At 42.9% G+C, this 24947-nt stretch overlaps 2 protein-coding genes across 2 annotated transcripts; both read left to right on the plus strand.

Annotated features, from left to right (window-relative positions):
- Positions 1-44: 44 nt before the first annotated feature.
- dnai4 (dynein axonemal intermediate chain 4) lies at positions 45-13882 on the plus strand (the record flags this gene model as incomplete). Its single annotated transcript, XM_084459168.1, has 17 exons — positions 45-97; positions 1403-1565; positions 1652-1833; positions 2401-2513; positions 2769-2925; positions 3044-3183; positions 3306-3485; positions 3572-3757; positions 5378-5532; positions 5660-5746; positions 5913-6064; positions 7975-8132; positions 9608-9732; positions 10630-10728; positions 12305-12531; positions 12686-12839; positions 13832-13882. 17 exons carry the CDS (start codon positions 45-47, stop codon positions 13880-13882), a joined length of 2382 nt encoding a protein of 793 aa, XP_084315294.1.
- A 5050-nt stretch (positions 13883-18932) lies between these two features.
- Positions 18933-23731, plus strand: insl5a (insulin-like 5a; the record flags this gene model as incomplete). The annotated part of the gene is made up of 2 exons (XM_084459006.1): positions 18933-19107; positions 23586-23731. 2 exons carry the CDS (start codon positions 18933-18935, stop codon positions 23729-23731), a joined length of 321 nt encoding a protein of 106 aa, XP_084315132.1.
- Between the last annotated feature and the right edge of the window lie 1216 nt (positions 23732-24947).

A 24947-nucleotide genomic window follows, 5' to 3' on the forward strand; every position in this document is an offset into this window, starting at 1 on the left:
ATAATACTGATATTGGTGTAAAAGCAACTAAACAATAGATCGACATGTCTACCGCCACAGGCAAAGTGAAGAAGAAACCCACTCTGAAAATAACACCGTAAGTTGACAGCCTAAAACATGATAGTGCTACGCTAGCTGGCTGTTACTAGACTAGCTAACGTTAGTTTTAGCTGTATTAATGGTGCGTTTGTTTATAACTGGGAGGTGGTAAATTGCGACTTCCTACTAGGAATTATTAAATAAAACACTGCATGAACTCGCACTTCCTCGTCGCAAATTCGGATATGTTTCTCAGCCCCCAGTTGCTCGAATGCACTAGATATAACTAGGTAACTGTGATATAATGGTATATAGATATAACTAGGTAACTGATATAATGGTGCATTCGTTTGTGGTCGGAGGTGGCAAGTCGCAAGTGGCAAAATACCTACCTCCGACCTGTGTGCATTCGAGCTATATACCATTATATCACAGTTACCTAGTTATATCTATATACCATTATATCACAGTTACCTAGTTATATCTATATACCATTATATCACAGTTACCTAGTTATATCTATATACCATTATATCACAGTTACCTAGTTATATCTATATACCATTATATCACAGTTACCTAGTTATATCTATATACCATTATATCACAGTTACCTAGTTATATCTATATACCATTATATCACAGTTACCTAGTTATATCTATATACTATTATATCACAGTTACCTAGTTATATCTATATACCATTATATCACAGTTACCTAGTTATATCTATATACCATTATATCACAGTTACCTAGTTATATCTATATACCATTATATCACAGTTACCTAGTTATATCTATATACCATTATATCACAGTTACCTAGTTATATCTATATACCATTATATCACAGTTACCTAGTTATATCTATATACCATTATATCACAGTTACCTAGTTATATCTATATACCATTATATCACAGTTACCTAGTTATATCTATATACTATTATATCACAGTTACCTAGTTATATCTATATACCATTATATCACAGTTACCTAGTTATATCTATATACCATTATATCACAGTTACCTAGTTATATCTAGTGCATTCGAGCAACTGGGGGCTGGGAAACATATCCGAATTTGCGACGAGGAAGTGTGAGTTCATGCGGTGTTTTATTTAATCATTCCTAGTAGCAAGTCGCAATTTGCCACCTCCCAGTTATAAACGAATGCACCATAACTAGCCAAGCGAAGAGAGCTCAATCTAGTTGATTAAAGCCAGGCGTGGTTGAAATGTTAGAATTATAGAATTCATTTGTATTTGTCTCTATCATGACAAAAGACTTGTTTGTATACATAAAGCGTATCGCACTACATGCCTGATTTGCCTGATCACTGACCAATTGTATTTTTCAGATCCTCCCGAGCGATAAATGTGTTAACATCAGGAAGGGTCAACCATAGCACAACACATTCAAGGAGTGTCACTGCCTCTATGAGCCGCAAGAGTTTCAGTTTGGCTGGTGACAGCAAAGTCCTTGATAAAAGCTCTGTTCAAACACCAAAACACAACGTTCAGGTAACACATCAGCCTCATAGAGTAGGCTCTAGCCTATTGAGATGTTAGAGAGACGGACAGTAATATCACAGCCCTCTCCTTTACAGGTATTTGATGAAAATGGCAAGGATGTCACCCCCCAGGTCCTTTACCAGCCCGACCCTGGGGTCATGCAGCCTAGGCAGAGCAAAATCTTTGCCAACGACGCATCTGGTGGCACTGTCTCAGACTTATTCTCCACTGCATACCAGACAACAACCAACGCAAGCTTCGCTGGGCCCTTTACCAGGTATTGAACAGCCTGATTAGACAAAGGCAGGACTGCAATGCCTTTAGGAACTATGAACGTTTTGAGGTGAAACGTCTCACAGTCTGTGGTTTGGTGGTATCTTTGTTTGTTTGTTTGTTTGTTTGTTTGGTTTATTCATACATCATCATCATCATCATCATGGAGCATACTTTATGTACATAGACGTATGAAAGGGTCACCCCAAGGAAGTTATTTAAAGCTTTTAGTAGGGGGCCCAGTCTCCCACAAACACAGTGGCAAATGGTCAACAGCAGTGTACAACAACATATATAACAAACACAAACACTTAACAGACATATAACAGACAATAGAGACAATCCCAGTATTACATTAGGTTTCAACATCAGTATAAATGAATAAAATAAATAATAAGAATAACATTGGAGTACAGAATTATATAAATTCTTGATATAATCAGTGAATATAAGTTGATAGAAGTTGTATTTTCAGTTTTTTCTTAAAGATGGAGATAGAATGTGACATGTTTAGACTCTTGCTATGTTAAGGAATCCCTGTGATCTATAATGACAGAGTAATGTGTTCCAGGTCAGTCTTCAGTAGCACCACAGTCTCCAGATCCAGTCAGTCCACAATGGAGTCAATGAACGAAGAGATTGAGGACCCATCATCAAAACGGGACATCTCCATCAGTCTCTCAGGTTGACGCCATTCTGGCTATTCACATTCAGGTCTTTCTTTATCTGAACATCAACTAACCTATGAACACACAAACTACATTTTCAAACATGGTCTTCTGTCACGGTGTGACTGCTTACATTACATTACAGTCAAATAGCAGACGCTTTTATACAAAGCGACTTAATTGCATTTAAAATAGGAAAAGTCAGTAGGAAAAATACTACTACTTTGTTGAAAATGTACTATTATATTGATCGACCTTTTTCCTCTGTCAGATGTCCAGGTTAGAAGGGAGGAGGTGAAGGAGTTGATAAGGGAGGAGATGCTGGATGATGTAGTGGATCGCTACCTCACTGAGTCTGAGACCATCTGGATACTGGACATGCCAGCCATCTCAGTGTCTGTGGAGTCAGAGAAAGCAGAGGCTGTCAAGTAAGCACCAACTGCTTCTCTATAATGCCTACTTCTGCTGTGAATCTCCCGTATCAAGTTTATTACCAAATATGTCATGTTTTGTCGGTTGTTTGTCACTCCCATCCTCTGTCTGTAGAGAGAGAAACAACCTGTATGCAGAGCTTTGCAAGAACAGAATAGGCAATGATAAGTATGTGGAGAGATCCATGCAGACATTCAATGGAGCACCCAAAACCAAAGAGGTTCAGTGTGATAGTATCACCATGGTGGATACAGGTTAGGGTGCACTCTCTTCCCGCAATATGCCTTTCATCTCAATCTCAATTCAATCTTACTAGGCTCAATCTAATAATATGTCTTCAACACTATTCTAAATCTGCATTATGTAATGTCCACAGCTACCACGGCCACCGCCTGGGATATGTATGACTCTTTCTGCAGTGCTGGTGGGCTGGGGGAGGCTGCCCTGACCGCTGATGCAGAGAACGCCAACGGTCCTGAGATCGTCTCCAACCACAGACTGGACACCTCTGAAAGTGCAGAGAGGGCCACGTCAGTCCTCAGCACTAGCAGCATAGGTAACACGAAAGGAAGTATGATGATATAATTCGGTGTACTTCATGGCATGTACAATAGCATTGACAAGTGTGCCACTCTGCTCCAGCTAGTGCCTCTAGTTGGCGGATGGAGATGGAGCCGTTTGTGGTCCCAACGGAAGATGAGCCGGACCCTGAGCTCATCCTGCTTTCTGAGAAGTTCCAGCAGGATCTGTTTGTGATGGAGAGGATCGTTCTGGAGAACATCTACCAGCCCAAGCTGGCAGCATACAGACAGCTCCCCACTTTGGAAGGTATGGTCATTATTGTAGTAATACTTGCAGTCCAAAAGTGTAGCAGGGTAATACTAAAGTAATGTTACTGTAGAAGCTGATTGACTATAAACACATTCAAACTAAAATGGTATCCAGTGTTGTAGTGGAGGTGTACAGAAGTGTACGGAGTGCACCCACGTCTTCATCCAGGGACACCCAGTATGTATCCCCACTAAACACCACTAAGGCTGCACCCGACTCTGAATGCTGTGAGTGGAATCCGATCCGCTCAGACCGGAGATAGTGGAGTGATAGAGGAGTCAGACAGCTGTCAAACGTTAAACTCACACTCGCAGGCAGCACAATAAAAGAGGCCTATTTTTCTTGCTCAACATGAATCTTCTGGCCCACATTGTCCATCTACTGTACTTCAGATGCCCCCATGTTTTTATGCAGTGTTCCCCATAGCCTACTGTTGGGCGATTTGACGAGAGTCTCCTCAACTGCGCATTTCAAAGCGTGCGCAAATAGGCTCATGTGTTGGGCAGCAGTCAACAAGGAAATGTCTTGGTTGTTGCTAAAGCATTTTCGTGTGCGTTAGTGCTCAATCTGTCTATTGGAAAAAATATTTTTTACACCGGATATCTTAGTTAATATACGAAGATTGATTTAGGAAAGCAAATTGTGTTGTGATATTCTGTTTGAGAAATGCATGTGATTGCTGGCGCATAGTAGACTAGGCTAGACCCACAGCGGAGGGGAGAGGGGTTCCCTGCCTTCTTCCATCTGCTATATCAGTCATGAGTATCCTTTTACTTTTTACTTTTACCCACTACTTTAGTCAGAGTATACCCACTTCTTTAGTCAGAGTATACCCACTTCTTTAGTCGGAGTATACACACTTCTTTAGTCAGAGTATAGCCACTTCTTTAGTCAGAGTATACCCACTTCTTTAGTCGGAGTATACACACTTCTTTAGTCAGAGTATTCCCACCTCTTTAGTCAGAGTATACACACTTCTTTAGTCAGAGTATAGACACTTCTTTAGTCAGAGTATAGACACTTCTTTAGTCAGAGTATACCCACCTCTTTAGTCAGAGTATACCCACCTCTTTAGTCAGAGTATACACACTTCTTTAGTCAGAGTATAGACACTTCTTTAGTCAGAGTATACACACTTCTTTAGTCAGAGTATACCCACTTCTTTAGTCAGAGTATACCCACTTCTTTAGTCGGAGTATACCCACTTCTTTAGTCAGAGTATACACACTTCTTTAATCAGAGTATACACACTTCTTTAGTCAGAGTATAGCCACTTCTTTAGTCAGAGTATACCCACCTCTTTAGTCAGAGTATACCCACTTCTTTAGTCAGAGTATACCCACTTCTTTAGTCAGAGTATACCCACTTCTTTAGTCAGAGTATACCCACTTCTTTAGTCAGAGTATACCCACTTCTTTAGTCAGAGTATAGCCACTTCTTTAGTCAGAGTATACCCACCTCTTTAGTCAGAGTATACCCACTTCTTTAGTCAGAGTATACCAACTTCTTTAGTCAGAGTATACACACTTCTTTAGTCAGAGTATACCCACCTCTTTAGTCAGAGTATACCCACTTCTTTAGTCACCACTAAACGCCAGATGGTATCTGATTGTCAAGACCCAGATGTTGTGCAGAAGCCCCGGACAGCGGGCAGGAGGGAGGATAGTGAGGAGAGTTCTCTCACCCCGGCCCTGGACCGACTCTGGGCCTTCAGCTGTGAGCTCACCGCTGGACGGAATGTCAGCAGCATGGCCTGGAACAAGAAGAACCCTGTAAGACCTCTTCTCCCCCACCTCTAACTCGGCTATTCAATTGGATGTATTGTGTAGTTTTAATTTGCCTTGCTGTACATACTGTATAAGTTCTATAGTAATATACGAAGATATATCTTCTTCTCAGGACCTTCTGGCTGTGGGGTATGGACAGTTTGACTTCAAAGACCAGAAATCAGGCCTGGTGTGCTGTTGGTCACTGAAGAACCCAATGGTAGGACAGTAGTGTAGTGTCTGTTCTCCGCCTGTTCTCCGCCTGTTCTCCGCCTGTTCTCCGCCTGTTCTCCGCCTGTTCTCCGCTTGTTATCTGTCTGTTCTCCGCCTGTTCTCCGCCTGTTCTCCGCCTGTTCTTTAGCTATCTTCTTTTCTATTGTATTCAGTGGCCTGAGAGGATCTTCCACTGTGAAAGTGGAGTGACTGCTCTGGACTTCTCAGCGAGCAGCGCTAGCCAGCTGGTGGTGGGGATGCATGATGGCAGCATAGCCACATACAACGTGCAGAGCAGAGAGAGGACGCCCATCGTAGACAGCAGGTGGGTCTGTGAGAGAGACGCCACTCGAGTTTCAGATCTATGTTACTGAATAGACTACCGCAAATCACCCTCGAACCACGTAGCTCAGGAGCTCCCCGGTTCGATCCCAGCTCCCGGCATTGTGCTGAAGTGTCCTTGAGCAAGACACTGAACCCCAAAATTGCTCACGGTGGTGCAGTACCTAGTACTGTTGCCTCACAACAAGAAGGTCTCAAGACCTTTCTGTGCGGAGTTTCATGTTCTCCCCCTGTCCTCAATGTGAAAAACATGCAGAAGAAGAAGAAACATTCAGTCCGGTCCCTGACCAAGACCTGGACACTTGGACTTGGTCCTCGGGCGCCACAAACGATGGCTGCCCACTGCTCCTGGCTGCTCCTGGAGGAGCACGGCTTGGATGGGAGAAATGCAAGGAACAATTTCCACGTGCTGTGTCGCCGCTCCCTGTGTGTAATGTGTCTGTCACGTGCCTGCCCTCGGGTCCTGTCATTTAAATGTATGCATTATCTTTCATTACTTATCACTGACAGCAGGTGGGGCTATTCCCTCACAAACAAGATATTTTCACAGGAATACTTCCACTCTAAGGCCCGATTCATAGTCCACGCAAACTACATAAGCGCAAGCAACGCAAGCTTCGCAAGGCCACGCAAGATCTCGTTGCGTCCTTGCGTGTGTCATGCCGAAATGTGTCACTTGACGCAAGCAATAGTGCAATTCCTTGGGTTTCCACAAAACAAAACACAGAACGCAAGCTCTCGAGTCATGTTGGAGCTTGCGTTCACAACGTAGCTTGCGTTGTTTACGTCGACTATGAATCAGGCCTAAGTCTCCCCCACCTGAGGAAATCGGAGGGGGCAGCTATTAAAATGACCTCTGTCCATGCATCCATCACACAAGATGTACCAAAGCCCACCACTAGTGGTGTAAGTTGATTTTTCCCATTGCCAATACAAATTACACTTTGTGTGTCTGCAGTCCATTCTACTCAGAGGCCCTTCTACTTTCCAAATCCAAGTTTAGAGCTTGAGGAGCTTCCTTGCTTGTTTGGTCCTTGTTCTACATGTTTGGATTCACATATGTTAGTAGATGAGAGTAGACTAGTGATAGTGTATGTATGGCTCGGTCATGTATGTGTCAACAGTCAAACTGTTTGTCAAGCCCATAGGTTGGTTGACTGTGGGTATGTTGAAATGCCTTTTTCCTGTGCACCATTTCCCCATATTCAAGAGATTGCTTTCTAAGTGGGTCCTCTGGAGCAGGCGTGTGAGACTTTGTGCGGAATGAGCATGTTTGCTCTCATGCTTACTAATGTCGAGCTGAGCTGTCAGAGACAAGAGGCAATCTGATCACTAGTTGACTACATTTTAAGAAGCTTAAAACTTGTCTTCATTTAACTGACTAAACATGCGTGACATTGTGAAAACAGGACACATCCACTGTGAAAGGGAAAAGCCAAAACGAAAACCACTGAGGTCTCGCCTGCTAACACATTTAATGAGCCTGTGTGACATCACAGCACTTTTCCCCACTGTTCTGGTAGACACATGAAATCAAATTCACCGCCGCACTTCCCTAAAATGCATTTTGTGCATTTTGTTTAGTTTGTCCCATTTCTCCATATCAGACTGTTGTTTTTATGACTGACTATTACTATGATGTCAGTGGCAACAGTGATGTCAATGGCAATGCTTAGGTCACTCCTGTTTTTTATCCTCATTTATCCATCTATTCACTGGAATAGGCTCACTGATAACGCATGTACACTACTTTCCGTATGTTGTAAAATGTACATTTTACTGGGTTCTCTCCCTAAGTCACTCTTTCCAGAAAAACTCTGGAACTCTGGAACCTTTTGCACAATTTGCAAATAAAATACCGGTTGTTTCTCTTGTTTGTCCGTCCCTGCATAGTGACTGTCCCCACAAGCACACCAGCCCGGTGTGGCAGGTGAAGTGGATAGACCATGAGAGAGGGGCGTCGGGGGAGGACAGGGGAGAGACCCTCATATCTGTGTCTGCAGACGGAAGGATCAGCAAGTGGTTCCTGCGCAAAGGCCTCGACTGCATAGGTAGACGGGCGGGAAGGAAGATGAGCTGACCTGGCCTGGAGCTCAGTCCTTCAGCCCCGACTAAAACCTCTTTCACTAAAACCTCTTTCACTAAAACCTCCTTTACTATAACCTCCTTCACTATAACCTCCTTCACTAAAACCTCCTTCACTATAACCTCCTTCACTATAACCTCCTTTACTATAACATCCTTCACTATAACCTCCTTCACTATAACCTCCTTCACTAAAACCTCCTTCACTATAACCTCCTTCACTATAACCTCCTTCACTATAACCTCCTTCACTAAAACCTCCTTCACTATAACCTCCTTCACTAAAACCTCCTTCACTAAAACCTCCTTCACTAAAACCTCCTTCACTAAAACCTCTTTCACTAAAACCTCTTTCACTAAAACCTCCTTCACTATAACCTCCTTCACTAAAACCTCCTTCACTATAACCTCCTTCACTAAAACCTCCTTCACTAAAACCTCTTTCACTAAAACCTCCTTCACTATAACCTCCTTCACTAAAACCTCCTTCACTATAACCTCCTTCACTAAAACCTCCTTCACTAAAACCTCTTTCACTAAAACCTCTTTCACTAAAACCTCTTTCACTAAAACCTCCTTCACTATAACCTCCTTCACTAAAACCTCCTTCACTATAACCTCCTTCACTAAAACCTCCTTCACTAAAACCTCTTTCACTAAAACCTCTTTCACTAAAACCTCCTTCACTATAACCTCCTTCACTAAAACCTCCTTCACTATAACCTCCTTCACTAAAACCTCCTTCACTAAAACCTCTTTCACTAAAACCTCCTTCACTATAACCTCCTTCACTAAACCCTCCTTCACTATAACCTCCTTCACTAAAACCTCCTTCACTAAAACCTCTTTCACTAAAACCTCTTTCACTAAAACCTCCTTCACTAAAATCTCCTTCACTATAACCTCCTTCACTAAAACCTCCTTCACTATAACCTCCTTCACTAAAACCTCCTTCACTAAAACCTCTTTCACTAAAACCTCCTTCACTATAACCTCCTTCACTAAAACCTCCTTCACTATAACCTCCTTCACTAAAACCTCCTTCACTAAAACCTCTTTCACTAAAACCTCTTTCACTAAAACCTCCTTCACTAAAACCTCCTTCACTATAACCTCCTTCACTAAAACCTCCTTCACTAAAACCTCCTTCACTATAACCTCCTTCACTAAAACCTCTTTCACTATAACCTCCTTCACTAAAACCTCTTTCAGTAAAACCTCCTTCACTAAAACCTCCTTCACTATAACCTCCTTCACTATAACCTCCTTCACTAAAACCTTTCACTAAAACCTTCACAAAAACCTCCTTGACTAAAACCTCCTTCACTAAAACCTCCTTCACTAAAACCTTCACAAAAACCTCCTTCACTAAAACCTCCTTCACTAAAACCTCCTTCACTATAACCTTCACCAAAACCTGTGTTCTGTTCTCCACCCACAGACCTGATGAAGCTGAAGAGGACAAGCAACGAGAAGTCCAAGAAGGCGTCTGGCGAGAAGGAGAGGAAGAGCGAGGCGCTGATCTCGCGCCAGGCGCCAGGGCTGTGCTTCGACTTCCACCCCACTGTGAGATCTCCTGTTTTGGTTTCATGCTAGGGCTGTACCCGACTCTGAATTTAGTGAGTTTTTTTCCTCATATGTAGACTAGACTGAGGGGAGACCGCGGGAGTCGGGACAGCTGTCAAACTTTAAACTCAAACTCGCAGGCAGCACAATAAAAGACGTGTTTTTCTTGCTAAACATGAATCATCTACAGTGTAGCCCACATGGTCCATCTACTTCGGATGCCCCCTTGTTTTTGTGCAGTGTTTCCCATAGCCTACGGTTGGGTGATACGACAATAGTCAACTGCACATTTCAAAGCATGCGCAAATAGGCTCTGCAGCAGTCAACAAGGAAATGTTTTGGCAGTCACTAAAGCATTTTCACAGACTTTAGAACTCTGTCTATGGGGAAAAAAATAAATTCCAGCTGATATCTTAGTCAATACAAGGAGATCTAAGAAAGCAGTTTTGTGTTGTGATATTCCATTTGGAAAATACACGTGATTGCTGGCGCACAGTAGGCTAGGCGCACAGCAGCGGGGAGAGGGGCTCCCTGCCTTCTTCTCTCTGCTATATATATCCTTTTACTGCACAACTAATAGCTAAAGTAATAGCCTAGGTTTAAAACAATTGATTTGCCTGTGTTATATAAATCACAAGGCAAGTGAGTGGTCTTAGCCCACCAGTGCATCTTGACAGTGGAGAATAAAAAACGGCTGCTCAACTTAAAGAATCTCCGACTGATGATCAACTCTTAGATTTTTTATCATTTCAATAATAGGTAGGTAGGTAGGTTAGGCAGGCAGGCAGGCTCGGGGAGGCAGGCAGGCAGGTCATTGAACTGTATTTATCCCAGAAGGGAAATGCTTAATTATTGTGAATGATTCTTAAGACTGTCTTTATTGGGCTGTGCTCTCAGGACTCCAACATCTACCTGGCAGGCACAGAGGAGGGCCACATCCACAAGTGCTCCTGTTCTTACAATGAGCAGTTCCTGGAGACCTACAAAGCACATAAGGTTGTACCATGCATACACCCAGGAGAGTACGTACAGGAAGTGATATATGGCTTTCTGCATTACATGATTGATTCAAAGTATAAAGCAGTAGCATATCTGTCTCATTTCACTGGAATCTTAGGCTTTTAAATGGACCAGTGTCAAAACTAGCACTTTTGGATGGATGTGGGTGGGCACCGTGAAAAATCATTCAAAAAACATGTTAAACTCTAAATTTCAAAGACAAGAAACTCACCGAGGTGTTAGTTGGCGTTCTGACATATAATTCGCCATAAAGTAAGATTCTAGTTCATCTGGAAAGGCTTTTTAAAATATTTTAAATATTTAGCACTATTTCGCACTAACTATTTAGTCGCAGCACATACGTGTGTAAACTTCCGCTTGAACAATAACAATAGCTACCGTAAGTAGTTCCGCTTCCTGAATCCCCTCTGCGGATTGATCTACACATCTACAACAGTAGCTTCAATACAAGTCAATGGATTTCAAAAAATGATCAATAAAACCCTACAGGATTCATACTTTGAGGCGAATTTGATGTCAGAACACCAACGGACACCAATTACCCCCTCGGTGAGCTTCTTGTCTTTGAAATCGAGAGTTTAACATGTTTTTGAATGATTTTTCACGGTGCCCACCCACATCCATTGTATGACCAAAACGGTGGTAGAGCAATTATCAGACTTTCTCAAAAGTGCGAGTTTTGTCAACGTTTTGATCTGAACCATTGTATATGATCATAAGTAACCTTAAAACAGGGCTAAACATGCATTTTCCCTTTACTACTCCTTTAAAGAGCCTGATGGCTCTGGGGACGAAGGATCCCCTGAGTCTGTCCATTGAGCAGCACTGTGACATCTGCTTCACTATGGTGGTGTGCAGTGGGTGGCTGACACTGTCCATGATGGACAGCGTCCTTCTCTCAGTCATAGTCACCAGGTCGTCCATTTTCTCTCAAATGATAGAGCCAGAACACCTGACCAGTTTGTCCAGCCGCATTGCATAGATAGATAGATAGATAGAGATAGATAGATGGATAGATAGATAAATCTTTATTTTTGTGTCACTCCTTAACAGACATTTCCATCACATTAGTACTAAAGTGCAATAATAAAAAGTTAAGGACCACTCACAATGAGTTGTGAGATACAATATAATTACAAATAAGAATAGAATAGAGCGTACATTATAGTACTACACACATACAACCATACAATTGAGAATACATTACAGTATAGGGACATACAAAATACAGTATAAAGGAGAATGAGGACTAAATGAATAGAGAGGAATAGAAATGGGTCAGTTTATAGACCAGTACTCATGAAAGCTACTCTTCTTTTTAGGATGAGGTGGCAGGCTTTGGCTTTGCATTCGTTGATACAGTGTCTACCGGCTAAAATTATACACAATTTATTTGAATCATCAAGGTCATTAAAAAATTCAAAGCAAGATTTGCATCTCTCTTGTTGATGTTACCTCCCCAGCACACCACAGCATAGAACATGACGCTGGCTGCCACGGACTGGTCAAACATTCCTAGTAGTTTCTCATGCTTATCTCTTCCTATCGTCAGGGTCCTCTGTATCGGATCACATGGTCTCCATTCTGCAACGATGTCTTCCTGAGCTGCTCCTCTGATTGGACCATTCAGCTGTGGAGGCAGGACCTGTTCACACCTGTGCTGGGTTTCACCTCCACACAGAGGGCCGTCTACGACGTCATGTGGTCCCCCAAGTGGGCCACGGTGTTTGGGGCCGTTAACGAGGGCAGGGTGGAGATCTGGGACTTGGGAGCCAGCATGTGAGGGAACACTCTCTCCCTGTCTGTCTCTTTCACTTCATGGATGAACTGAGGTTTTGACACACTCCCACGTTCACTCTCTAGCCAAGTTCACTACTTCAACCCTCAATAGGACTCCATGACTAACCATAGAAATGATGTCCTCTCCCCCCAGTCTGGACCCGACCATTGTGAGCCTGGCCAGCCCAGGTGTGAAGCTTACCTCCTTGCTGTTTGCGTCAGAGACAGACTGTATTCTGGTGGGAGACAGTGATGGACAGGTCAGCGTCTACCAGCTCAAGAACCTCACTGTGGGAGAGGGCACACAGGTGAGCCAGGGATAATGGTGCGTTTGTTTGTGGTCGGAGGTGGCAAGTCGCAAGTGGCAAAATACCTACCTCCGACCTGTGTGCATTCGAGCTATATACCATTATATCACAGTTACCTAGTTATATCTATATACCATTATATCACAGTTACCTAGTTATATCTATATACCATTATATCACAGTTACCTAGTTATATCTAGTGCATTCGAGCAACTGGGGGCTGAGAAACGTATCCGAATTTGCGACGAGGAAGTGCGAGTTCATGCGATGTTTTATTTAATCATTCCTAGTAGAAAGTCGCAATTTGCCACCTCCCAGTTATAAACGAATGCACCATAAGTGTCTGTTAACGACACACTTACAGTACGCGTCTGCCTCCGCCTTCACTTAAAAAAAAAAAAAGCGCTACAATGTGACCACGGCCTTAAGCATACATTCAACTGCTCTCTGTGTTAATGTAGTGAAATTGCCAACCATATACTATGTTTCAATTAACCAATAAACCACGAGAGGCCGTGTGTTATAGTGATTTTATAACAGCTAGGGGGCATTGTTAAAACCCCCCTAGCCGTTATAAAATCACTATAACACACAACCTCTCGTGGTTTATTGCTTTTATACAACGGTTACTACAGGTATTAGTGTAAAATAAACACACAGCAAAGTAAAATATTAACATTTATTCAAAACGAAGCATCATTCCCTCAATTCCGCCGAGCAAAATTGTTCCCCTAACAAAAGGGTTTCCAAGCAACAACAACTACAATGCATTGGATCAAATGGGAGGCGCATTAATACTGAAAATGGAATGATATGCAGTCCCAGGTGTGTGTTACAAAGTATTTTAACACGGCTTCCAGCCAATCAGAATCAAGAACCCGAACTAACCGTTGTATAATATAGTTTAAAGCATAATGTGGTCAGACAGTGGGAGGCTGGGGAACTGTACTTACCTCCTGAGCAAACAGCTGAAACTCTCCTCTCTTTTCCAGGTGGACACATTAGAAGATATCATTGGCTCCACTTTGGCCAGCCAGCTGTGAGAGGCGCGTGCCCACACACGCACACACACACACACGCGCGCGCGCGCGCACGCACACACGCGTGCGCACATACACACACACACACACACACACACGCACACACACACACACACACACACACACACACACACACACACACACACACCCTGCTCTGTCCCCAAACTGTTCTGGGCCTGCTTAGTCCACATGCTATGTCACTGACTGTCATTGTAATTTTTTGTTCCCCAGAGAGGTGGTCGACTGGATGTCTCCATGTTAGTGCAACAATCAGATTAGGGAAAAGTGCATCTGCAAACACATCTCATCTGTTTTTTTTGTTTATTGATATTGAAAATAAAAAGGCTATAATTATTACCAGAAAATATATATGATCTGATTTACTGGTCATTTATATGATTAGAGCAGTTTTGGGGTTGATCATTGTCTCTCAAAGCTTAGATGAAATCTTATATCACTCTGCTCGGCAATGGCTTTGCTTTACGTCAAACCCACACGCTCAAGAACATGTTCAGTACTCAACAGTGTCCTCTCACTCTGCCACCACTCTTGTTGAGGGTGTCTTTGGGCTTGTTCTGTAGAGGATTGACAGACTCTGCGATTTCTGAGTGACTGTTAAACACACTCTCATAAACACAAACACACGCATTACGGTGCACAGCTCATGAACCTCACACATCTCAGTAAATGACAGCCATTACACAGGCAAAGTCTTTCCCCAACATGTAACCTAGCTGCGTGATCATAAAGAAGATACTGTAAAAAGGCTTAAAGTGAGCGGAAACAATGAAACAATGTGGTAGATGATTTGCCAAACAGAAGAACCCCTCCCTGGCCCATGGTGGGAGTGCCTGGCCCCTTGAGAGAGAAATAACTTGTGCTCTGTCGTAAGTAGCTGAATATAATGCACAAGCTATTGTCAGTGAGCACTCACAATACAGCAATACTGCTGTTTTCAGTTAAAGGAAACTGAATTGTACAAATTTGATTATTTTATACTAGAATTGGTGCTCGGGGAGCACAGACCTCTGCCCATGAATGCATTTCATGCCGTTAGGTCGAGAGCCTTCGAATGTCGAGATATGGCCATTTCAATCCCCCCCATTAACAATGAATGGGGGGAATTTTTCGCTCCTTGTTTTTAAAGGTGCTCAGTTCGATTTCTCTTTTCTTTTTTCGGCCACTAGATGGGGCAGTGGTGCAGCGTATCAGATATAAACAAGTGGGCGTTTTCACATACAGAACATATACAGATATACATGAATATCATACAGAAATAGATGGTAGCTAACATTTTAGGGGTACTAGGGCTGGCTAACGTTGTTTATGAACCTGAATTTAGCTACTTACGAGTCGAGGAGAAGAAAGGCGAGCTCCAAGTCGCTTTTGATGCCCAAAGTAGCTCCAACCTCTCTCCAGATAGTAAAAGCCAGCCCAATATTGATTTGTGTACGTGAGCTTCTTTTGTCTGACTCTTTTTAAGCCGAAGACCGTGGTGTCTTTGCTCCCAGACTATAACTTTAGCTATATAGGCCTATTCCCAACGGCCATGTCTCAAACGTCCATCAAGATGACGCTGCCCCTCTCTTATATACGGTGCTGTTCAGGGGGTGGGGCTCAGCGCCGGGCCGGCTTCGCTCATAATAAAAAGAAATTCTGCATTTGCTCCACAGGCACGACACCGCTATATTTTCTGTACAGATAGTTATGACTCCCCTGGACCTATTTATTGCATATATTGGATTTTTTTTTAACAAAAAGTGCAGTAAATCGAACAGAGCACCTTTAAAGGAGTAGTAAAGGGAAAATGCATGTTTAGCCCTGTTTTAAGGTTACTTATGATCATATACAATGGTTCAGATCAAAACGCTGACAAAACTAGCACTCTTGAGAAAGTCTGATAATTGCTCTACCACCGTTTTGGTCATACAATAGATGTGGGTGGGCACCGTGAAAAATCTTTCAAAAACATGTTAAACTCTCGATTGTAAAACTCTCGGCTGTCTGGCTGGTTGGCTAGCTGTCTACGATTCGTGCCTAACGTTATGTCTGTTGACTCAGCAAGGAAAATATTAAATGATAACGGTTGATCTAGGATAAGACGGTTACGTGCACTACCAGGTGAATCATGGGTGGCACTTTGTGCGTCCAGCGAGAGGGACACACAGCCAACATATTGAGGGAGCCTGGCGTACACAAGATGATCTACTGGTTCAGCTAGCCCACACCGGCAGCTCTCAGAATGAACTTGAAGTTCATTGAGTGGAACCACTGGTTGACAAGGAAACAGGGAAAGAGTGGCTGGACACCTTTTTAAGGATATTTGAGCATTATTTTAGGGGGCTGTTCATGAGAAATTACCAAGAAATTACTTAGAAATTGCGCAGTAGGAACACACTTTATTTAAGGGGGCTGTTCCTGAGAAATTACCAAGAAATTACTTGGAAATTACACAGTAGGAACACACTTTATTTAAGGGGGCTGTTCCTGAGAAATTACCAAGAAATTACTTAGAAACAATCACCTTATTACAAATGAACTTATGATAATTCTCTCCACTTTACAAGGAGTTGTATCACCTCATTACTTTGACATTACTGCTGCTTACTGTCACCTTATTTATATAAAAAAAAAAAAACTTGATAAATATCACCTTATTATTAGGAAATGACTAGGTAATTTCAACCTAGTTTATAAGAAATTACTTGATAATTACCACATTATTACTTGGAAATTATAAGGTAATTAAAAAAATAATTCTTGATAATTACCACCTTATTATGAGGAAATTACTAGGTAATTTCAATCAATCAATCAAAGCTTTATTTGTATAGCGCATTTCATACCCAGAGGCAACACAATGCGCTTTACAGAGAACAAGGGAGGTGGGCATACGACCCACTCTCTACATATTCCAGAGGGAAGCAAAAAAACAGTAATCACCCGGGGGCCAGATAAGTGAGCTGTAAAAATTCTTCCCTGACCCCTCTCAACAAGGCGATCGAGCAAGCTCCAGGAGTATGTTTGTCTACCGGCTAAGAACATTTATAAAGCAATACATTGCATTAAATTACATTTCAGAGTGAGAGGGGCTAAAAGCGTCATAGGAGAGAGAATATTCTACAGACATGCTACATCATCCACAGCAGACACGGGGGTATCTATCGGACTTCTGGAGGTCTGCTGGTGACAGTGGGGCATCCACTGGACCTGGGTAGAAGATAGGAGGGAGAGAGAGAGAGGCACTAGGGAGAGGGAAGGCAGAACAGGGTTAGTAGCACATAGAGCCATACAGACCACACAGATATTGAAACAGGCAACCTGGGGCAAGCTCCTGGAATATATTTGTCTAATGGCTAAGAACATTTAAAAAACAATAAATAACATTAAATTAAATTTTCGGGGCAAGAAAGGCTAAGAGCATCAGGTCCAGGCCTAAGCCGGATGTGGACTGAGTGTACGTGTGTGTGTGTGTGTACTAAATACTACGATATCCACAGCTCCGCAGCTGACACTGGACCTAGTTAGAGGATAGGAGGGAGAGAGAGAGGCACTAGGGGACCTAATTTCAACCTTATTTCTAAGAAATTACTAGGTAATTAATACCTTATTACTAGGAAATTACTAGGTAATTTTGACCCTCTAAAATAAAGTGTTACAACTATTTTTTATTGCAGAAAGTTGTTGTGTACAATCTGGTGGTATAACACAGCAATCTTACTTTCCATTTTCAATGACAACATAACAGCGGCATAAAGAACATACTATTACAATTAGGCTATTGCCGCTTCTTTTAACACATCCATGGCTGAGATAATGATGAAGTCTATACTCTACTAGAAAACAAGAGAGCAAAACAGGAAAAAGAAACAAATGTACAGAGCAAATACAGAAGTCCAGAATGAGTGGCGGTTGGTTTGTAAGGGTGCCAGGTTGATTCTTATATATGCTGATACGCTGGAATACATCTTGTCCACTTTAACTTTTGAGTAGTGCAACCTATGTATAACTTTAAATTGTATGGTTGATCTCATTTTTAACAGTATTCCTAAAAAAGTAAACCATGTTTCCCAAATCATACTAGATGATAATTCTTTGTCTTATATTATGGCTTTGATTTTGATATAATGTCATTCTTACACACACTTTCCTTGCTATATTTTCCTCGAAACACCACTCTTTTACTATGTGTTCGACAAACCTTCCAGCGAGGCCATACATAAAGGCAAATGTGCATGCAGTAAATAAAGTGAGTGCATTAGAGCATCTCATCTCACAAGGGAACCCTCATAGCATGATGTAGTCATGGTAGTCACATGACTACCATGTCACATGTAGTCATAGTCACAGGCCATTGGAACTAAAATGAGATTCCCATGTTATGATGACATTGTCACTCAGAATACCACATTATCAAACCCATAACGGTGAAGATAATGGATAGTCAACATTGACTCTTTTCCCCAAAACTGTGACAAACCGCTGTTAGAGGAGCATGAATGGGCTGACGAGTGACTCTGAACATATGAAACATCTGTTTGGCTGGAGGGTATCAACACATCACCTAATAAGGAATGCATTAAAGTAAAGGTCACGGCAATCAAGCTGTGAAAATGGAGTGTCGTCCCCCTCTCACAACAGTTAATTGGATTGTGGATTGGGGCAGTAAAGAACTGATTACCTTATGGGAATCACTCTCTTAGATTCCAAATGGTGATGATGGGGATGACCGGAAACATTAAATGACCTGACTGGAAAATACCAGGGGGGTGGAGGGTGAGGAGAGAGGGATGGAGGGATGGATGGATGGGGGCGGGCCAGGGGTTAGAGTAGGGGAGGGAGTGATAGACTCCTCCACTGATGAGCTGAAAGGAGGATGGTATATATTCGGAGAAGACGCACGCCATGGACCAGAGACCAAGCCACTGTACCGCCACAAGAGTGAGAGAAAGAAAAGGACAACAAACTCAAGAAAGACGTGGTGGACAAGAACAGAGAGGTTGAACAGAACAGTCCAGACAAAGATACCCTCTCACACCTACAGAGATCCAACATGCGTGCGTTAGCTGTGCTGCTGCCCCTACTGCTGTGTGCCGTGGTGGGCATAAGCCAGGTGCGGGCGGAGGTGAGGTCAGTGAAACTGTGTGGCAGAGAGTTCCTGAGAGCCGTAGTCTACACCTGTGGAGGCTCGCGTTGGAGGAGGCAACTCCTTGATCCAGAGCTGGAAGGTGAGTCCACTTTCTCTCATCTCTTACTCCACTGGTTTTCTCTTGACTGTTTTTGGACTTTAGATCAAGCCCTATGAGTTAATTTGTTTGTTTGTTTGTTTGTTTGTTTGTTTGTTTGTTTGTTTGTGTGTTTGTTTGTTTGTTTGTTTGTGTGTTTGTTTGTTTGTTTGTTTGTCAGACATGTATCAGAGCCCACCACCCGAGGGCAGTTGCCACACTTCATTTTCCCATTGCCAAGTACATTTTACTTTGTACATAAGAAAATGGTTTCTCAGTAAGTCTATTCTACTCAGGGGCCAGTCTACTTTCTAAATTCAGAGCTTGAGGTGTTTAGTAGCTTGTTCTAAATGTTAGGATTCTCATAGGTTAGTATCGGGGCCAGGTGCATTGTAGGTACAATTATCATTAGTTATAGTCGTTATATTTCACAACATAGATCATATGCCTTATTTAGTTAGTTTGGTCATGCTGGATAGACCAGAGATAGAGTGATGAAGTTAGTCATGCCCTTAGGTGGGGATCTGTGAGGACCGGTTGTTGACTGCTGAGATCTTTATTTCTGTGATTTCTTATATTTTTATTCATGAAGAAAATATAAAAAGTTATTTCCACTCCTTCATTAGCACAAAGGAATATGCATGATGGGCTGGAGACACCATGTTTACTGTGCCCTTGTTTGTTACTCATCATAATAACACTTATATAATTATATAATATATATATATATATAACATAATAATTAACCAAAGATTTGGGATTCAACTATGAGTCAGTGATGTGTCCGTCACTCCAGACCGCCTCAATCTGTGTGTGTGTGTGTGTGTGTGTGTGTGTGTGTGTGTGTGTGTGTGTGTGTGTGTGTGTGTGGACAGATAGCTGTTGTGACTGGGTCATAAAGGGCTGCGGTCCTGCTCTGGCAGATCATAACCCTCTCATCTCATTACAGGAAGCCATCATGGGGCAGCCTGTTCTCACTGAGCTCATTAGCCATGCTCATTACAGTGAGTTACACCAGAAGACAGATAGCTGCATAGCACTGGGTACACCTGTCCTGTCATTAAAGTCCAGGTTAACCCAGTTCAAATTTTTGTTATGAGCTTCACACACCACAGGAAAACATGTGATTAACCGCCCAGCCAAATCTGAGTGATTAAAAATGTCGCTAAGTATATAAAATAAGGCTTCAAAATCGGTTAAAAATCAGCAGCATTCTCTGGTCTGAGACTGTGGGGGCGTGTCTGCTGAAGGCACCGAAGCCACACCCAATTGCGTGGGGAGGGGGTGTGGAGGGAAGAACCTGTCAGTACCGTTCTCTGGTCTGCATATTGTCACACTGGCACGCCGTCTCTTTTGTGGTAGGAAGGCACAGCTTTGTGAAAACAGAGAGGAGTTGAAATTACACTTGTCTAATGAGTCAAACGCACAGATGCTTCCTCCTAACCTACCTCCTGACAAACAACACGGGTAAAACTGTAGCTACTCTATACCAACGCGCCAGTGTTACTGCCCTTAGATGCAAAATACAAAAACAGGCAACGAGGAATGTATGAGTTTGTCCCTATTTTCTCACTGCCACCTCCGGACCCATTCCTATCCCTCCCAGGCGATCCTGTCGTCCCTTGGGATCAATGGAAAAAGTTGTTTAAAACGTACCTTTTAGTCACTGGCTTGAACAGCGCTGATAGCGCGAAGAAGCGTACACTACCGGAGTTGATAATCGGGACAGACTCATCCACTCTCGTTGGCAATGTTATGTGTGAGAATAACGAGCACTCGGCTTCAACTTTCCCGCAACATATCCAACAGAACTGGGATGTTCAGCCAGTAGCCGCCGAGCACCGCTTCACTGGGAGAGGGTGCGTCTTTCTCCAGCTGCAGCTGGTCTACCTAACCATCCCCCTCGCTCCCGCCTCCAGGTCTCCCGCTGGAGAAATATACTGTTACCATTACCGGTGAACCCATACGCACATCAGGTGCCACAAATATGGCAGGCAGTTTCTGTATAGTTAACGCTTATAGTCATAATATATCATCCGTAACGTTATTTGGTGGGTGGTCGCCTGGTCGGTGCTGCTAGCTGTGTTAGCTAGACTAAGGTTATATACACACTCCCATCTGCAACAAGCTACATAGCTAATGTTAGCTATAATTCCTCCTAAGATTACATATAATTCATCATATCTGACATTACCACATAAATGTCAAGACACATTTTGTAGATTAACGTAGCAGTGTATTTTCCTATTGCTTACGTTACCTAGCTAACGTTATAACGTTAATTAGCTATAAGCACACAAGGCAACGGTGTCGGCACCAAAGGTTGATGCGACAGGAGGAGAATGGAGGCCGGGGAGGGAGATGGTTGACAGGAGGAGAATGGAGGCCGGGGAGGGAGATGGTTGGCTCCGCCGAATTCACCAGGACCAGTCGTGAGTCCGTGAAACCCAAAAGCCTCATATTATAATTGCAGAAGCTTTCGGGAGTGAAATGTTTGCTGCAGAGGCGGGCGCTAGCGGTGACAGACTCCTCTGTAACACCATGGCTCTTCAAAAATGCTAACCATTTGCTTCTCATTTCAGCTTTACTCGGGAGTGAAAGAAGGAGACCTTATCATCCCATTCCTGCTGGCATCCAGGAAGGATGCATTTTCGTTTAGTTTTATGCATAGGCATTGCTAACTAAGAAAAACTAGCTAATTCTAGACTGCTGGTTAAAACTAGCTAATTCTAGACTCAAGATTGAGCAGGAAAACCGGAGATTCAAATCCGTTCTAGCTTTATATAGTGTTAGGGCGGGGATATGCTAAGAACACCGCTCTACGTCACCCGGTACCCGTTTTAAGCCCGCCCAGAAAATCCGGAAATCAAAACTGGTCAAAAACACAAAACTGGTCTAACTTCACAATTCAGTACTACACATGGTTCATCCCATTTTTACATGTTATCAGCAATGCATCACTAACACATAGAATGTGTTTTCAAGCAAATCTCTGATTTTGGTTAACTGGGACTTTAAAGGAATATGCTCGTTTTTGACAACCTGGACCTTATTTACGACATATTATAAGAAGTTTGACTCACCCAGATCACTTTTTTGTTGTTCGGAGGCCTGTAGAAGAAATATAAAATCCAGCGCGAGCCAGTATATCCATGTAATGGCGGCGCACGGGGCATAGGGAATGCCGTTTCTCAAAATCCATTTTCGGCCGCTAAACGGTTGTTTTCATCAATCACATTGCATGAATCGACAGTTGATATTCCTCTACGCCAGCCATTGTTGTTTTGGTGCCAAATAAGGGATCTTGATCCTCTGTAACATGGTCTTTATAAGCCTCTCCCCCACTTGCTCCAGCACGCATGCGCACAGGCCAGCGCGCAGACTTGCTATTCCGATGTGTCGTTATTTCTCGAGACTTCCAGACGTGCATCGTCTGGCCTCAAGTCCCACTCAGAGCAACAAATGCATTCCTCCTCTGTTGGCATAGGGTGACAATGTAGGCAAAAACACCACCAGTTACCATCTCTTCGGGAGCGTGCAGCGGTTTGTTCTCGAGCCAGCTGTTCCTCTCTCTGTCTCCTCACCCTCCTTTCAAGGAGCTCTTCGTCCGTATACTCTGGCTCAAAACGATATGGACGTCCGTCATATTCTAATTCATTTTCTAGATCCTCTAAATCTGACAAATATTCAGCCATATTGCACACAATATTCTAGGCACCAACAATCCGATCGTAGCGCAGACAATGTGAGCGCGAGTGTAGCCTACAGACGGAGAATAGCAAGTCTGCGCGCTGGCCTGTGCGCATGCGTGCTGGAGCAAGTGGGGGAGAGGCTTATAAAGACCATGTTACAGAGGATCAAGATCCCTTATTTGGCACCAAAACAACAATGGCTGGCGTAGAGGAATATCAACTGTCGATTCATGCAATGTGATTGATGAAAACAACCGTTTAGCGGCCGAAAATGGATTTTGAGAAACGGCATTCCCTATGCCCCGTGCGCCGCCATTACATGGATATACTGGCTCGCGCTGGATTTTATATTTCTTCTACAGGCCTCCGAACAACAAAAAAGTGATCTGGGTGAGTCAAACTTCTTATAATATGTCGTAAATAAGGTCCAGGTTGTCAAAAACGAGCATATTCCTTTAAGGGACATTAGATGAGGTTTCCTCACTGTAAATGAGGGAATCCTCAGTATACTTTCCAGTATTAATAAAGGTTGAATTTAATTCAATTTAATTGAACTTGTACAGCAACTATGCCAACCAAATTCAGACCCAATTGGGGCCAGGACTTAACTTAAAAAAAGCTTATCAATGAATAAAACTGGCTGCTTTCTTACAGTGACTGCTTTCTCCCTGCAGCATTTTCATTTTTGGAATCCACGCTTCGATATCACACTGCAATATCACGGCCTATTGAAGTATGATATAACGTCTTTGAGTGTAACCCCGGCTCTCTGTGTTGTCTCATTTGCAGGTTTGGCCAATAGGGAGCAGAGCAGCCATGAGAGTCTCAGCACCAGTCTAGGGTCCGAGTTCACCCGGCGGGACATGAACAACGTGCTGACCACTGTGTGTTGTCAGGTGGGCTGCAGGAAGAGTGACCTCACCTTCCTCTGCTGAGACCAGTGGCTCGGCTGGTGTCCCCCTCCCCCCTCACGCTCTTTCCCTGCACACCCTGAAAACACACACTGTCCCCTTTGCCAAACCTGCACTGCCTTATTCCTAAAACACAAGTAGCGGAATGTGAAGTGTTATATAAGCTGCTTTCACAAAACTTGCACTGGACAATCAGGAATCACACAGAGCTTTTAGATTTCGTAGATCATATCGTAGCTCACAGGCCTGGTGGTGCTGATTCAGGAGTAGATGAATGACTGGAGAGAGATAAGAACCAAAGTTTAATTTACTTCCTTATCTTTACTTACTTTTGTGAAGACGATTGCTAGATTGTACTGTTTTTTCCTCCCGCATGTCTAATAAATATCCTAGCATATGTTTGATATGTGGTTTGACGTGTTCTTATTGAGACCACAGGGTCCATTGAAGTTTCCAGTAATGCTTTGAGCATTTCAGTTGTCTGCATTACTTGTTGCCGTTAGTCCAGTTTCAGAAGATGCTGCCATTAGAAAAAAGTCAGGAGCCAAAGTATAAAATACAAGACAACAATATATTCTGGCAGCAAAAGAACACAAAACCAATTTCTCCTTGGTTAAGAGTGTCGCTGGTGCTGCTGTCACCTTGGGTGCAGCAGTGGCCGTAAACTGTTTCTGGGATTACAGGGTTTGCCTCGGCCCCTTTCATAATTTCGGTTGACTCCAGATCCACAGCCACAGGGTTTGCTTGACACAGTGTGTGTGTGTGTGTGTGTGTGTCTGTTCTGTGCTGTGTGTGTGCATATGAGTGTATGTGTGAGTGAAAAGAGGAAAAAAGCATAATTGTGACATCGAAGATGGCAAGGTAACTCATGCACAGTTCTGCACAATGAGAATCCTAATGTTTCCATACACTAGGCAGTCACCAGTAACTGTATACTTTCTCAAATTTTTGCTCCCATTATAGTTAAATCTTCATATAACCATTAACCCAGTAGAGTACATCAACCTAACACTTTGAAAAGATGGAGAGAGTGAGCAATAAAGTGCTTCAAGTATTAACTGCGTGTCTGCATGGCACTGGCATTAGAAAACAGGTCATTCTGATGAGCCTTCTTGTGGCACACATCCCCACAACTTAAAGGTGCCAATTAACCACCACTTTAGAAACAGTTGTAGCAACTCATAATGTAATAAAGGCTCATAATATAATAACGTATTACATTATAAACTAACTAAAAAGT

This window comes from Borostomias antarcticus (genome assembly GCF_949987555.1).
Source record: "Borostomias antarcticus genome assembly, chromosome: 26".
Taxonomy (NCBI): domain Eukaryota; kingdom Metazoa; phylum Chordata; class Actinopteri; order Stomiiformes; family Stomiidae; genus Borostomias; species Borostomias antarcticus.